This window comes from Marmota flaviventris, chromosome 17 (genome assembly GCF_047511675.1).
Source record: "Marmota flaviventris isolate mMarFla1 chromosome 17, mMarFla1.hap1, whole genome shotgun sequence".
Lineage (NCBI taxonomy): Eukaryota > Metazoa > Chordata > Mammalia > Rodentia > Sciuridae > Marmota > Marmota flaviventris.
The window spans coordinates 43,622,805-43,638,365 of record NC_092514.1 but is presented as its reverse complement, the minus strand read 5'-3'; the positions used below and the strand labels follow the sequence as shown (position 1 = coordinate 43,638,365).

Genomic DNA, 15,561 nt, shown 5'->3' with positions numbered 1-15,561 from the left:
TGCTGTAACTACATCAGTGTATAAATCCATTGACGGATTAATAATTTGAATGGTATATCAAAAAAAAACCAAAGCAATTTATTGAGAAAAAATAATTTGAATGGACTGCTGGGTGGTAACTGTAGACAGGTGGTGCATGGCTGGGGGAAATAAGTCACTGGGGGCATGCCTTTGGTGGTTATATCTTGTTCCTGGCTCTTTGCATATGTGCAGGCATGCTTTCTTTCTCTGCTTCCTGACTGCTATGACTTGAGCAGCTTGCTCTGCCACGTCTCATCTCAGGCCCAGAACAATGGAGTTGGCTGACCAAGGACTGAACCTCTGAACCCATGATCCCCAAATAAACTCTTCTCCTCTAAGTTGTTCTTGTCAAGTCTTTTGGTCACAGAAACAAAAAGCTGACTAATGCAGAAGCAATCTCTGTATGTTTACGGGCTGCAAACAAACTAAAACTAAAAATGCCAAACCTGGAATAGCTACTGCATCCACTGAAATAGCTCTTCTACAGTGCAGAGCTGTGGGGGAATTGTGATCTGCATTCTTCTTTAACTGTTTTGCCATAATCATCCCTAAAGTAGGAGGAACTTGAAATGAGAGAAAGGATGCCACTTTTATACCGCCAAGCCTTCTGGAATGGCTTCCCCACTCACAGAACTGTAGGGGAATTGGGTATCACTCTTCCTGTACTTACTGAATTCCATAGATTTGTTTTAAGTCCTTTGATCAACCTCCAGAGACTTAGAATGATTGGTAGTTTTGCCTAGTCTAATAGATATCTCTCTGGGAGTTTTTTTGTCTAACTCTTTATAGTACTATTCCCAGATAGGTATATATAATTAAAAATTCAAACTACAAAAGGCTTTAAGTGAAGAAAGTACGTCTCTGGGGCTGGGGTTGTAGCTCAGTGGTAGAGCACTTGCCTTGCATGCGTGAAGCCCTGGGTTTGATCCTCAGTTCATCTACAACTAAAAAAAATATTTAAAAAAAAAAGAAAGAAAGAAAGAAAAGTACATCTCTTTCTCAAACACAACTCCTGGTTTGATTTCTAGACCCAATAATTGCTACTAGCTTCTTTCTTTTACTTAGATATTCTTGCTACATACATAAATGACCTTGGCTTTTAAACCTGAACTGTCTGAACTTCAGCTGCTGCAAGATGCAGCTTCAGTTTTTAAGCTTGTGATTTGTTGAGATTTTGTTAAATGCATAATATCTGTTGTCTTTCTGCCTACCTCTATATACCTTTATAGGTTAAGCAGTCCTTTCTGGCTTGGGTCTTAGTCATTGTAGATCACCTAATTTAGTTTATTATGTATTTATTATTGGCAAAACTGTCTAGTAGTCTTATATCTGAATATTGACAAAAGAATTTAAACTTCATTTACTTAAGATTCTTTCAATATAGATAGCATCTTCCTGTAGTAAATTGTACACAGTGTCTAGACATTAGTGCAGCTGTTGCTTTAGATATCAGACAACAGAATGAGGGCTGTTAAATAATTTTTTAGGTGGTCAATAGCATTGCCTTAAAATAGAGGCAAACTCAAAATTATAGCTTTGGTAAATTTCTGTTTTAAATGTTTTAACTGTGATATTTTTAGAAACAAAAGAATACAACATGTGTATGTGGCACTAGATAGCCTTATTTCCCTGATACAAGTCTGGGGACTGATATTATTGAAACCCTTTCTATGTAAGAGTTTTGCTTTCTGGGGCTGGGGGGTGTAGCTTAGTGATAGGATTCTTGCCTGGCATGTGTGAGGCCCTGGGTTCAATCCCTGGCACCCCCAAAATAAGGGTTTTGTTTTGTTTTGGTACCAAGGATTGAACTCCCGGGCACTTGACTATTGAGCCACACCCCCAGCCTGTTTTTTAATTTATTTTTTTTATTTTAAGACAGGGTCTTGCAAAGTTGCTTAGGGTCTCATTAAATTGCCGAGGCTGGCTTTGAACTTGCGATCCTCCTGCCTCAGCCTCCCAAGGCACTGGGATTACAGGCATGTGCCACCCACTCTGTTTTTTTTTTTCTTCTTCTTTGATTGATTGCTGTACAGAAATGAATTGAATTATCTTCCCAAAGGTGAAAGTTCAGATGACATAGCCTTCCTTGTTTTGCTGCTTCAATTTCTTATATATACTTTTTGCCCAGTGGCATATATCTGTTTGCATGAGGTAAGGCTGAGTGTGGAATCTCATCTGGAAAAATTAATAAACTGAAGAAAATGACAGTTATACTGGGAAAGTAAAGATGGATAATCAAACCATTGTTTAATTAAACTATTGTTTAATTAAGCTTGCTAAGATTGTGGGAACCATGTGTGTGACAGGGGTTTAGACTTTCCTATACCTACTCTGAACTTACTATGGGACATTAGCCAGTTTTAGTTTTAATTAAGTAGGTTGTTATTCAGGGAAGTTGTAGAGAAAAGGAACAAGAATATGTTTTGTCTGTTCCCTTATCTCTGAAAATAATGGCAGTGGTAGGATGGGGGAATATAGGTAGACAAAGAAAAAGTGAGAGAGAGAGAGAGAGGAGAGAGAGAGAGAAGGAAGCAATGTGGGAAGGAGAGCTGTGAAGCAGTGTGATAGCTACATTTTTTTAAAAGTTTGAGTAGGTGGGCACTCTAAACAATAGAGACCCCACACTGACCCCATAGAATTAGTCTTTACAAAATAAAATATGGGCTGAGTTTAAAATTGTAATCCACTAAAATTTATTACAAAGTTATGCTACATCTTAACAAGAGATGTTGACCCATCTCTGTAAATTATTATAGTATGTATTCCAGTCAAATTGAAGATTTCTAGGTTCAGCAAAGAAGGAAAGAATTGGACCAAAACTGGAAGCATCTCTGAGGTTTTATAACCCAGGGGACCCAGGCAGTTAGGACTCTACGTTCCTGTGTGTGTGTGTGTGGGTGTGTGTGTGTGTGTGTGTGCGCGCGCGCTGGGGATTGAACCTAGGGGCTTTACATTTCTATAGCAGAAAACATTAGAATTCTGGGATCCCATGAGCCCATAGCATTATTGTTAGGTTTGTCTCCTAGTATTGGGAGCCATGGAGGAATTTATTAGGGATCTAGTGCAATCTTATGGGGAATGGTGGTGCTTAAAATTAAATATTTTGGATTAAAAATCAGTATACGTGAGTGGCTCCAAGAAAAAGGCATTATTAATAATATATATCTTTATTTTAACATTATTTTCAGAGGTAAAGGAACAGACAAAACATATTCTTGTTCCTTTTCTCTACAACTTCCTTGAGTAACAACCTACTTAATTAAAACTAAAACTGGCTAATGTCCCATAGTAAGTTCAGAGTAGGTATAGGAAAGTCTAAACTCCTGTCACACACATGAATGTGATCTGAGATATATCATATTCTCCCTGCATTTGTCTCTAGCTGATTCCTTCAGTTGTTACCTTGGTAACAGTTAGAAGCCACTTAAACCCTGGGATGGAAGCAAGACTTTATACCTTCATGAATGTTTTTCTTTAATCAGATGGCTTTTCCATTAAGATCAGGAATTGTTACTTTGCAGATTTACATTGTACTCTATGTAAGTGCTAGTCCCTGGAATCAGGTAACATAAGTGGTCTGTGCTAAATCTGGCTGTGATAGATATACTGAAGGAATAAGAATTTGGTATTGGTATATGATGTGTTATTATGAAAGAAGAATTCCAAGCAGTTTTAAAAAGAATGGGATTCTTTGAGGCAGGGATTGTGGCTCAGTGGTAAAGCTCTTGCCTAACACATGTGAGGCTCTGGGTTCGATCCTCAGCACCACATAAAAATAAAATAAAGTTTGTTGTGTACACGTACAATTAAAATAAATATTTAAAAAAAAGAATGGGACTCTGAAGTATTAGCCTGGGTGAGTGAAGGACTTGGTCAGAAAGCATGTCAGACCTGAATGGGATCAGGGAAAGTATTTTCAAAGCCAATAACAGATAAATGTAAAAAAGATAATGTTGAAGAAAAGAAATCAGACACATGTACGTACATACTGTATGATTCCATTTATATAAAGGTTAAAAACAGGCAAAACTCATCTGTGGGGTTTGAAGTCAGGATATCATTGCCCTGATGGAAGAGAATGAGTAGTTAGAAGGCAAGCATAAAGGAGTCTTCTGGGAGGCTGGTCATCTGTTCATTGAGCTGGCTGTTGAGTACATTGGTATGTTTTGTTTGTGAACATTTATTGAGCTGTACACTGTGGACTGTGTTTTTTTCTGTAGGTATGTTGTTATACTTCAGTGTAAAATTAGAAAAGAAAATGTTCATAGTAGGTCAGTTCTACATATTTGGAGGTCACGTTTAATTGCCTATAATTAGGAATTGGATAAATAGGGACTGGGTAAATTGTGTTATGTTCCTCATTCTTCTGGGGAATACTAGATTGTTATACATTGTTATTTCTGATAATAATTCTATATGTACTGACATGGAGCTGTTATTAAATGGTTAAAGGAATTTTCAGAACATATGTCTAATTTATGTAAAAATAAAACACTATGTACATATATTTCTGTAGGTGTTGAAAATATCTGGAAGGATACAGACTAAATACAGATGCACTTCAAATTATGATGGGTTATGTTTCTATAAGCTGAAAATATCCTAAATTGAAAATGCACTCAATACACCTAACCTACTGAACATAACTTAGCAATACAGTACACAATAGAGTGTCTCTTGTTTACCCTCATGATTGCATGGCTGACAGGTTAGGAGCTAAGCCTCCTAACCTGCCCAGCATTGTGAAGTAGTATTGTACTACATATTGGGAAAAGATTAAAATTCAAAATTCAAAGTATATTTCCTGCAGAATGCTTTTTTTACCACTGTAAAGTGAAAAAATCATTAGTTGAATGATCGTAATTTAGGGACTGTCTAATTAACCATGGTTATCCTTGAGGATTAGTTTGGATTTTTTTAGTAACCCATGAACATGGGTTACTTTTTTTTTTTGTAGGTGGCCACAATACCTTATTTTATTTATTTATTTTTATGTGGTGCTGAGGATCGAACCCAGTGCCTTAAATGTGCTAGGCAGGCGCTCTACGACTAAGCTACAATAAATATTAATTTTAAGAAGTAAATTCCAAATATTATTTTAAAGGCAAATGGATTGAAAAAAGTAATGTCGTTGTTCTGGCAAAATCTCTAAGTGTCCTTAAAAGAAGAAAAGGAGTTGTGGAGTAAATTAAGACACCCCCCCCCCGCCCCTCGCAAGAAGAACTAATATAATTTTATCTTATTATACCCCAGAGGGTGAGGCAGATTTTGATGACTTTGGAAAAAAAAAGTGAATGTGGGCATTTAATGTAAAGTAGAACTAAGTTGCCTTCCTAATTTTCCTTTTAGTTGATCCAGAGTACCAGAAAGAAGCTGAACAGCGGCATCGAGAATTGGCAGCTAAAGCTGGAGGATTTAATGACTTTGCAACTTTAGCTGTCATCTTTGAACAGTGCAAATCAAGGTATGTGAGGTAGTCCTTTGGACTAGAAGATACTAGTTTTGATATATAGCTCCAGAATGTACTTACTCTTGTGATGTTAAATGCTAAGCTTCAGTGGGGATGATATTGACTTCAAGGTATTTTGAATATCAGTGATATTATGTCAGGTGAGAATTACTTCCTAGGCATTTATTATGTAATATTGATTCTCTTCTTTCTTCTCCTCAAATCTTTCCTGAAAATAATGTTACAGAATTTTGCTAGGTAATTTAGGTAAAAAAATGATTGGATATTTGTTCATTCATATGCGTATAAATGTATTTACAATTTAATTTTTAATTTAGAAAAATTAACACTGATTTATTTTTTCAAACTTCTTTTTTTTTTAAAGATAGAAGAGAGAGAGAATATTTTAATATTTATCTTTCAGTTTTCGGTGGATACAACATCTTTATTTTATTTTTATGTGGTGCTGAGGATCGAACTTAGCGCCTTGAGCATGCCAGGCAAGCGCGCTACCACTTGAGCCACATCCCCAGCCTCTCAAACTTCTTTTTTTTTTTTTTTTTTAATTTTTTTTTTTTTTTAATATTTATTTTTTAGTTTTTGGCGGACACAACATCTTTGTTTGTATGTGGTGCTGAGGATCGAACCCGGGCCGCACGCATGCCAGGCGAGTGTGCTACCGCTTGAGCCACATCCCCAGCCCTCAAACTTCTTAATAGTTGAACAGGTCTCATAAAAGAGCTGACAGTTGGGCTGGGGCTGTAGCTTAGTGGCAGAACGCTTGCCTAGCATGTGTGAGGCACTGGGCTTGATCCTCAGCACAACATAAAAATAAACAAACAAAATAAAGGCATCTGTCCATCTACAAGTATCAAAATAAATAAATAAATTTTAGAAAGCTGACAATTGTTTGGTGGTTTCTTCTCATCAGAGAAGTGAGAATGTTAGAGCCAGGAACTGGGCACATACTTGTAATTCCAGTTACTTGGGAGGCTGAGGTAGAAGGATTGCAAGTTTGTGGCCAGCCTGGGCAACTTAGTGAGACCCTGTCTCAAAAAAATTTTAAAAGGTCTGAGGATGTAGCTTAGTGGTAGAGCACCCCCTGGGCTCAATTCCCAATACTGGGGGATGAGGGGAGAAAAGAAGTAAAATAAGAAATGAGAATGTTAGATTGTCTTTCACTATAAATATTTTCAAGGGATCAGTATTTTTGTTTTGTAGTGGAGCTCCAGCTTCATGGTGCCAAAAACATTGGATTCATTGGAGGTGCTTATTTTCTGCATTTCGTGTGGAAGCCCAACTTCGAGAGCTAATCAGGAAGCTTAAACAGGTAATTGCTATTTATTTATTTTTCCTTAAGTAGCCTTTTTAGCCTATATATTCCATATGGAATTTAACTGATATATGCATAGTTACTTCTTACCACCTTCTCTTTCTGCATACAGCCATCTCCCTGACCCTATGAATGATTCCTATTAGTAATGAAGAAATTTATCTGCAGAAATGAGGATATTTTAAAATAGCTTTACTGAGGTATAATTGATACGCAGCAAACTGAATATATTTAAAGTGTATAATTTTGACATTTGTATAGACCTGTGAAACTGTCACTACAATCAAGATATTGAACACACCCACTTCCCAGAGTTTTTCATGTCCTATAGTAATCCATTCATCTTCCCTCATAGGCTTCCCTTTTCCTCCTTACCCAGGCAACCACTGATCTGCCTGTTGTCATTGTACATAAGTTGGCATTTCCTTATATTTTATGTAAATGAAATCATTCAGTATGTACTTTTTTTGGGAGGGGGTCTGGATTCTTTTTACTTAGCATAATTTATTTCAATTTTATACTTTATTGTGGTAGACCATATAGCATAAAAAAAGAATTTTATCATTTTTAAATGTATTGGCATTAGGCATGGTGGCGTGTGCCTGTACTCCCAGCAACTCTGGAAGCTGAAACAGGAAGATTCCAAGTTTTAAGACCAGCTTCTGTGACTTAAGTGTACAGTGTCATTAAGTACATTCTCACTCTTGTGTGATCCTTGGTACTTTCTATCTCCAGATAGAAAATACAAAAAGTTTTTCCAGAACTTTTTCATCATCCCATAACTGAAACTCTTTACCTATTAAACAATAACTCTCCATTCCTTCTCTTCCCATTCTCCAGTAACCAATACTTTTCTGTCTTTTCATTTTAAATAATGTTTTCTGTTTGCTTTGCCTTTATACTCACTAATCTTTTCTTTTGTAGTGTCTAATCTGTCATAAATCCCATCCATGGTATTTTTCATATCTAGATGTTGTTTATCTCTAGACCTGGAAAGTTTTTTTCAGGTCTTTACTTAACTTTTTCTTTCTTCCTTTTTTCTCTTTATGGTGCTGGGAATCTAACCCATGACCTCATACATGCTCAGCAAGCCCTTTACCACTGAGCTGTATCCCCCTAGCCCTCCACTTAACTTTTCAAACATAATGTAGTCCATTTATAATATGTGTATAATTAATATCTACGTCAGTTCTGAGTTGATTTTGTTGGTTGATTTATATCTTCATTATAGGTTGTATTTTCCTATTTCTTCACATACTTAGAGTTGATGCCAAACCTTATGAACTTTATCTTGCTGGGTGCTGGATGTTTTCTTATTCTAGTTATTGGAACCTGATTTTTTTTTTTTTTTTAATGGGGAGTCATGCTTATAAGATTTGTTATGTGGGATCAGAACAGTGTTCAGTATAGAAGTAGTTATTCGCTACTTCAAAAGCAAGACCCTTCTGTGTACACTACACAAAACCTTATGAATTATGAGATATTCTAGCTGACTTACAGGGACAGGTAACTGACTTTGACAGTGTGAATATACCTCTCTAGCTAGTAGATTCCTCACATTCATAAACTAATCCATACTCAGCTGAACACTTGAGGACCTTCTGCAGATCTATGTGCAATTCTCTTTGTTACTATAAATTTCAATCACCTTTGTCTTCCTGGTCTTTCATCTGTGTCTCCTCAACTCAGGGAGTTCTCTTTGTTTCATTTTGGGTTTTCTTTTTTTTTGTGCCTTGGTCTAAGAAAGACGGTAGGCTGGGCAGTCCTTGGGCTTGCTTCAGTTCCTGTTTCTCAAGGGTCACTATCATCTGTTGCCTGATATATATGGTGTTCTGGAAATCATTATTTCATCTGTCTTGATTATTTCAGGTGGAAGGGTAAATCTAGTTCTTCTTACATCATATTGGCCAGAAGCAGAAGTCTTTTAAGAATATGGATTTTTCAAAATAAAAGATAATTTTGAATTGTTCTGTGAGATTTACTACTGAATATATATTCTATCTACAGCAAAGTGATTTCCCAAGAGAGACCTTTGAAGGCCCTAAACATGAAGTACTACGAAGATGTCTTTGTGCAGGATATTTCAAAAATGTAGCTCGAAGGTAAGCAATATAAGCTTGAGGGCTGGATCAAGAATACTGGGGATGTGGCTCAAGCGGTAGTGCGCTCACCTGGCATGCGTGCGGCCTGGGTTCGATCCTCAGCACCACATACAAACAAAGATGTTGTGTCCGCCAAGAACTAAAAAAAAATAAGTATTAAAAAAAATTAAGGGCTGGGGATGTGGCTCAAGCGGTAGCGCGCTCGCCTGGCATGCGTGCGGCCTGGGTTCGATCCTCAGCACCACATACAAACAAAGATGTTGTGTCTGCCAAATACTAAAAAATAAATATTAAAAAAAAAAGAATACTACTATATTTGGTTATAATATTGAACTATTTAATATTAAAGATTGGAGATTCAATTTAAGTTCTGAGGTGATGATTTCAATTATGAGCTCTTTCATAATTGTCACTTGTACAGGGGGAGCTGCATTGGCCCAGAGTGGGAGGAGAGTATATGTAGGGCAGGTCCAGCATGGGTTTATCACCTAAGGCAAGTAACAAGGATTTTCTTGTACAGATGTGGCCCCAAGTGGACTATGAGAGCCAAAAAGGTTGAGGATGGCATAGGAAAGTGGTAGTTTGGCAAGGAATGTCAGACTTTAGACAACCTGTGGAGGGGTTATTTGATCTGGCATGTGAGGATGTGAGGGTAGTGATGAGGGTATCTTCATAGGAAGGGTATGACACTGGTATGTGAAATTCATTATATACAGAGGAATGGATCATATAGCCAAGTATATTGATAGTTAGAAATATGGAAGGTGAGAAAACAAAACAATTTCTGAGTTGATTTGGAATTTCAAGTTATAATGAAATTATGATGGTACTTGATAGGTGAATGGATAAATTGATTTGGGAATAAAAATAGTGTGTGTTATAAGTATTTGCGTGTATGTAAATAGTGTACACACATACCCTAGCTCTGAGAGGGACTGGGAACAAGTCAAAAGAAAGACTTCCCCAGCTCCACAAAAAGAAAGACAGGAAGTATTCTAGAATGAGGGAAACTAATGGGACATGTAAAGTAAAGGTAATGTATTCTGAACTCAGTCCTTTTCTTTAAAAGATATTATTAGGACATTTGGTAGAATGTCAGTGGCATTTGAGGATTAGATGTTAATAATGCATCAGTGTTAATTTCTTGGCTTTGATAGTTGAATTATAGCTATGTAGTAGAATGTCCTTGATTATAGGAAATGCACACTCGAGTTTTTGGGGATGGTGGGTGGGGCATCAGGTTGGCACCTTACTCTTAGCAGTTTAGGTAAAGAAGGTTTTTATATTTAACTTTCCTTAAAATTTAGATTTTTTTTTTTTTTTGAGAATTTAAAAAATATGTTTTGGTTGCCTGCCATGTAGATGCAAACGCTGGGCAGGTACTGCAGATAAAAGGTGAAGTAGAATATGAGCCCTGGCATCATTCTTTTTTTTTTTTTTTAATATATATATATATATTTTTTTTTTTTTAGTTGGAGATAGACACAATACTTTTATTTATTTATTTTTATGTGGTGCTGAAGATCAAATTCGGTGCCTCACAAGTGCTAGGCAAGTGTTCTACCACTGAGCCACAATCCAGCCCCAGTCATTCTTGATGATACTTAAGTCTAATAGAGGATACAGATAGGTAAGTGAATAATTATAAGGCAGTCAGTCTGATCTGGACTATAAGAGGAATATATGTAAAATACTGCAGAAATTCAATTGCAAGTTAGACTGGGCTATTATTTTGACAAAGGTTTTAGCCAAGTGCAGTGGTGCACGCCTGTAATACTAGCGTCTGGGGATGCTGAGACAGGAGGATTGAGAGTTCAAAGCCAGCCTCAGTAAAATCGAGGCACTAAGCAATTCAGTGAGACCCTGTCTCTAAATAAAATTCAAAATAGGGCTGGGGAAGTAGCTCAGTGGTTGAGTGCCCCTGAGTTCAATCCCCAGTACCAAAAAAAAAAAAAAAAAGACAAGTTTTTAGAGTGACGTTTATGTAGAAAAGTATAAACAAGGATAAGAATTTAAAGTGAAGTATATGTATTAGAAAAATGATACATGAGATTTTTCTAATTATACTTTAGTGAAAAAGCCAACCCTTTGAGCACACATGTAGTATAATAAAAAAATAAAAAGTACTATATCAAGACAGAATACATATATGTAGGACTTAGTTTCACCATGTATTAGCTCTGAGATCTTGAGACGGCTGGCTAATTTATTTGAGTCTCAGTTTTGAGCTTTGAATAAAGTGCGTGGCTCTCAAAATTGATAGGTTGTTTTGAGAGTTTGCTATGAAAACATTTTGGGAACTCTTAATCACAAATACAACATTGTCATTAATATTACTAATTGTTGACCTGAAATGCTTATTCTTAATTAAAATGACTGTTTAACTTGTATCATGGATTTGAAATGAATTGGTAGAGATCTTATAGTGTCAGTTGAATAAATTTAAACCTCTGAGCAGAGTTTCTTAAGTTTTAGGTGCCTGGCTGCTGCATACTTGTGATGCCATGTGGAAGCCAAAGCTGCACCTTCCTGCATGGGCTCTCTAGCCAGCCATGGCACCTCAAACGAGAGCTATCAAGCCAGCACCAGCAACTCAGCTGCCAGTAGTGGTCCTACATCTGCAGCTGACTCGCCTGATGCTGCATCCCTGCAGCTAAGTCTGATAACCCAGATAACCCAGATGGCATCCAATACAGCTGGTATGGTATAGGCTCTACTTTTGGCAAATGTTGGGTCATGCCTTCATTGGGGCAGTGGAGGATGTCATGCTGAGCCTTCAGGTTTGACATCACTTACCAGGAGCCTCTGGGAGCCCAGCCGGCACAGAATCAGCAACTGTTTGACCTTTATTCCTATGAGATTAGGAACAATTTTTGTAGTAGTGTGTGCAGAAACAGGGTGATGTGACGTTAAGCTCTGAGAGTTTTAGTGTGGTGCTGACAGACTTGCAAATGGATTAGTCTAATTAAGAAATTAAATTTAAAAAAATTTAAAGAAATTCAAATTTAAGAAATGGAGTGAAAGTATTAAGTGTAAAACTTCAGTTAAACTTATTATTAATAGCTTTATTGTTTCAGCAATGGAAGATGGTGTTCATACTATATAGTAGTCACTGAGAGAGTAAAAATTTAGGTATGGGCAAGTGTGTATGTGGCTTTCTTAAACCAACTATTGTGATATTTCTTGGTATAAAGTGATTTTCTTCAAAAAAAAAAAAAAGGTAAGCTTCTACTTATTGTGCTCTTTATAGTAGGACATACTATAATTGTTCATTTTTTTACTTCATTGTTCTACTGTTCTGGTCTTTATCATTTGGTTTTTCTATTTATAGATCTGTGGGGAGAACTTTTTGCACAATGGATGGGCGTGGAAGCCCAGTTCACATTCATCCTTCCTCAGCAGTAAGTACCTTATTTTTAATAAAGGGAAGGCATTAATAAAGATGTAGGAATAAGTAATATACAAATGTCATTTACTTTTCTTTTTGAGGTTAAATTTACATATATCTATGTTACATAAACTTGTAAGGGTATTAGTTGCCTCCTGCCTCCTGTTAGAAGCAGATAGGAATTAATTCAGAAAAATTTGAGCTATTATTTAGTTGGTCTAATGTAGAATAAGACAGGTTATAGTTTTCATCCTTAAATGAATTCTTTTGTGTAGCTTCATGAACAGGAAACCAAACTTGAATGGATCATTTTTCATGAGGTATTAGTTACCACCAAAGTCTACGCAAGAATTGTGTGTCCTATCCGTTATGAATGGGTGAGAGACTTGTTACCCAAGTTGCATGAATTTAATGCACACGATTTGAGCAGTGTGGCTCGTCGGGAAGTGAGGGAAGATGCAAGAAGGAGGTGGACAAATAAGGAAAATGTAAAGCAGCTGAAGGGTGAGTGAATCATTCATTCTCCTCTTAGCTACTGTGCCATGCTATTTTCCAGTAGTGCTTTAGTATTTTTATTTTGTTTATAAAATTTTGTGAATTATTAACCTCAGAACCTCCCTCTTTCCAAGGGGCTTTTTCTGAAATTCTAGATACCTAGATCAGAGGCATAAACAGTTGTGGTACTGAATTAGGACAGAAAGTTTAATTATCAGCTGACATACACAAAGAGAGTTTCATTGAAACTTTTTTTTTTTGGTATCAGGTGTTGAACCCAGGGTACTTAACCACTGAACCACATCCCCACCCCTTTTTCTTTTCTTTCTTTCTTTCTTTTTCTTTTCTTTTTTTTTTGAGACTGAGACTGGCTAAGTTGCTGAGGCAGCTTTGAATTTGTGATCCTCCTACCTCAGCCTCATGTGTGAGGTCGTGGCTCATTAAAACTTATTTATTTATTTATTTTAGTTTTCGGTGGACACAACATCTTTGTTTGTATGTGGTGCTGAGGATCGAACCCGGGCCGCACGCATGCCAGGCGAGCGTGCTACCACTTGAGCCACATCTCCAGCCCTCATTAAAACTTTTTGATGGATCATACTGTATATTCTTATGTAACATAACTGGGAAATAGAACAGTGAAAAGTTTTATACTACAAACTATAGGAGAGTCTTCAGAAATGTTATCTACTAGGTATTTGATTGCACTGTTATGCTAAGTATACACTATACCACTGAGCTACATTCCTGGCCATGTGTTCTTAGTTATTAACCACAGACTACATAGTTTCTTTGGGTTTTTTGTTTTGTTTCTGTGGTACTGGACTTTGTGCATGCTAGGCAAGCACTCTGCCACTGAGCTACATTCCCAACCCACATTATTTCTTTTGATGGGGCAAAATATAATTTTCTCTTTTTACCTTTTCTTAACATTGAAAAATCAGAGCATCTCTTTCTCTTAATACCACTAGTGTTGAATCTCAAAACTAAATTTTTATTGGATTAATTTGTAATATTTTCAGATGGAATATCAAAAGAAATCCTAAAGAAAATGCAAAGAAGAAATGACGACAAATCCATATCAGATGCACGAGCTCGTTTCCTTGAGAGAAAGCAGCAGAGGACACAGGACCACAGTGACACACTGAAGGAAACAGGCTAAGCAGTGAACCCTCCAATTCAGGAAGTAGGAAAAGCAGCCAGGAAATGTGCTTCTACTTTACCAGTTATTTCAGACAGCACTATGAAGAGGAAGTGGTCATCATCTGTTATTAGCCTATGAGCTAAAAGCAAATCAAAGCTCATTGATACCAACAAATGGAATTTTGAAAGATTGGATTGGATTGCATGGTCATAGGCATTGATACAAGAAACCAGTGAAAGACAATACATGTAATATTTTCCTCACTTCAATTTTGCTGGCCTTAACTGGTATCAAACGCTGTTATTGAGATATTTTCAAAGAACATTGAGTTGTATTTAATCAGCGTGTATTCCATTTGCATTGAAGCATTAAAAATTATTTTCCTTAAATCTCTTTAAGGCCTTCTTGTTGCTATTAGAATAGTGTTATATCAGGTATGTGACCATTTCCTTCAGAAGGCTGAACGTAAGAGGTTTTTACTCAGCAATACTTAGATGTCTGTTTAATTGCTACAGAGCTTTATAGATATTTAGAGAAAAGAATCAAATAGTAAATAAAATTGCCTATGTCAGGATTCTTTCTTGAATTAATATTAATCCTTAAATTGATTTTTCTGGGATTATACAAATTCCTTTTTATATAAAAATATATTGTTTAAAACAGTAGCTATAGCCATTAACCAAAGGACAGATGATATATATATATATACACACACACACACACACACATATATATATATAAAAGTTCTTTTTTAGCTGTACCTACATACTTGTATCAGCACCATGTATGTAGGTCTGGTAGTGCTTTCAAGCAACCCCTTTACACGGCCTACTCTCTTGCTTCCAGCTGCTTGGGTAGGACCATTTAAACATCCATTATGTTGATCTTGAAATGGGATTTCAAAGCAGCCAACACTATTTCACCAGTGTTTCAAATTGGAACCTTGAGGCTAAGTTAGTATTACACTCAGGCCACACTCAGCACTTGCCTACTCTTGTTTACTGCCTTGTATTCTAGTTATTTGTGTATTTGTCTGTCTCCCTCACTAGATTATACGCTCCTTGTGGGCAGGAACTGTGTCTTTTTCACCTTTGTATCTTTCATGACACCTAGCATAGTGCTTTACACATAGTAGTCACTGAATGTTTGTTAAATAAAGCTTTTAGTGTCATTAAAACTTAAAAGATGGTAAATGTGTGTTTTTAGATATTTTTGTGTAAAAACCAAGAGTCTGAATTTCTTTTAGGTGTAACTAACTACTCTTTTCTAGGTTTTCCCTTTGGCATCTAAACAGCTTTATGTCCAGCACTAGAAACTAGAAGATTTTTGCTGTTTTTTTTTGGTATTGGGAATTGAACCCAGGGTTTTGTGCATGCTAGGCCATCAGGGAGTATATTCCCAGCCCTTAAAGCCTTTCTTGAAAAAAATCACATGAGGGGGCTGGGGTTGTAGCTCAGTAGTAGAGTGCTTGCCTAGCGTGTGTGAGGCACTGTGTTTGAGCCTTTGCACCACATAAAAATAAATAAAGTTATCGTGACCATTAACAATTAAACAAAAAAAAAATCACATGAGGACCCGAACCCCTGTGCCTTTCCTTGAAGGTGAGTGGTGATTGTTTTTCTGAACATT

General features: G+C 36.6%; 1 protein-coding gene across 2 annotated transcripts in view; it reads left to right on the top strand.

Annotated features, from left to right (window-relative positions):
* Nucleotides 1-15,116, top strand: part of Dhx40 (DEAH-box helicase 40) — a 42,916-nt gene extending 27,800 nt beyond the window's left edge. For both annotated transcript variants that reach the window (XM_027950294.2, XM_027950293.2), the window contains 6 exons: nucleotides 5,371-5,485; nucleotides 6,692-6,800; nucleotides 8,811-8,905; nucleotides 12,237-12,306; nucleotides 12,569-12,797; nucleotides 13,811-15,116. In XM_027950294.2, the coding sequence (XP_027806095.2) occupies nucleotides 5,371-5,485; nucleotides 6,692-6,800; nucleotides 8,811-8,905; nucleotides 12,237-12,306; nucleotides 12,569-12,797; nucleotides 13,811-13,950 (758 nt within the window). In that variant the 3' untranslated portion in view covers nucleotides 13,951-15,116. The remainder of the gene's footprint in view (nucleotides 1-5,370; nucleotides 5,486-6,691; nucleotides 6,801-8,810; nucleotides 8,906-12,236; nucleotides 12,307-12,568; nucleotides 12,798-13,810) is intronic.
* Nucleotides 15,117-15,561: the final 445 nt, after the last annotated feature.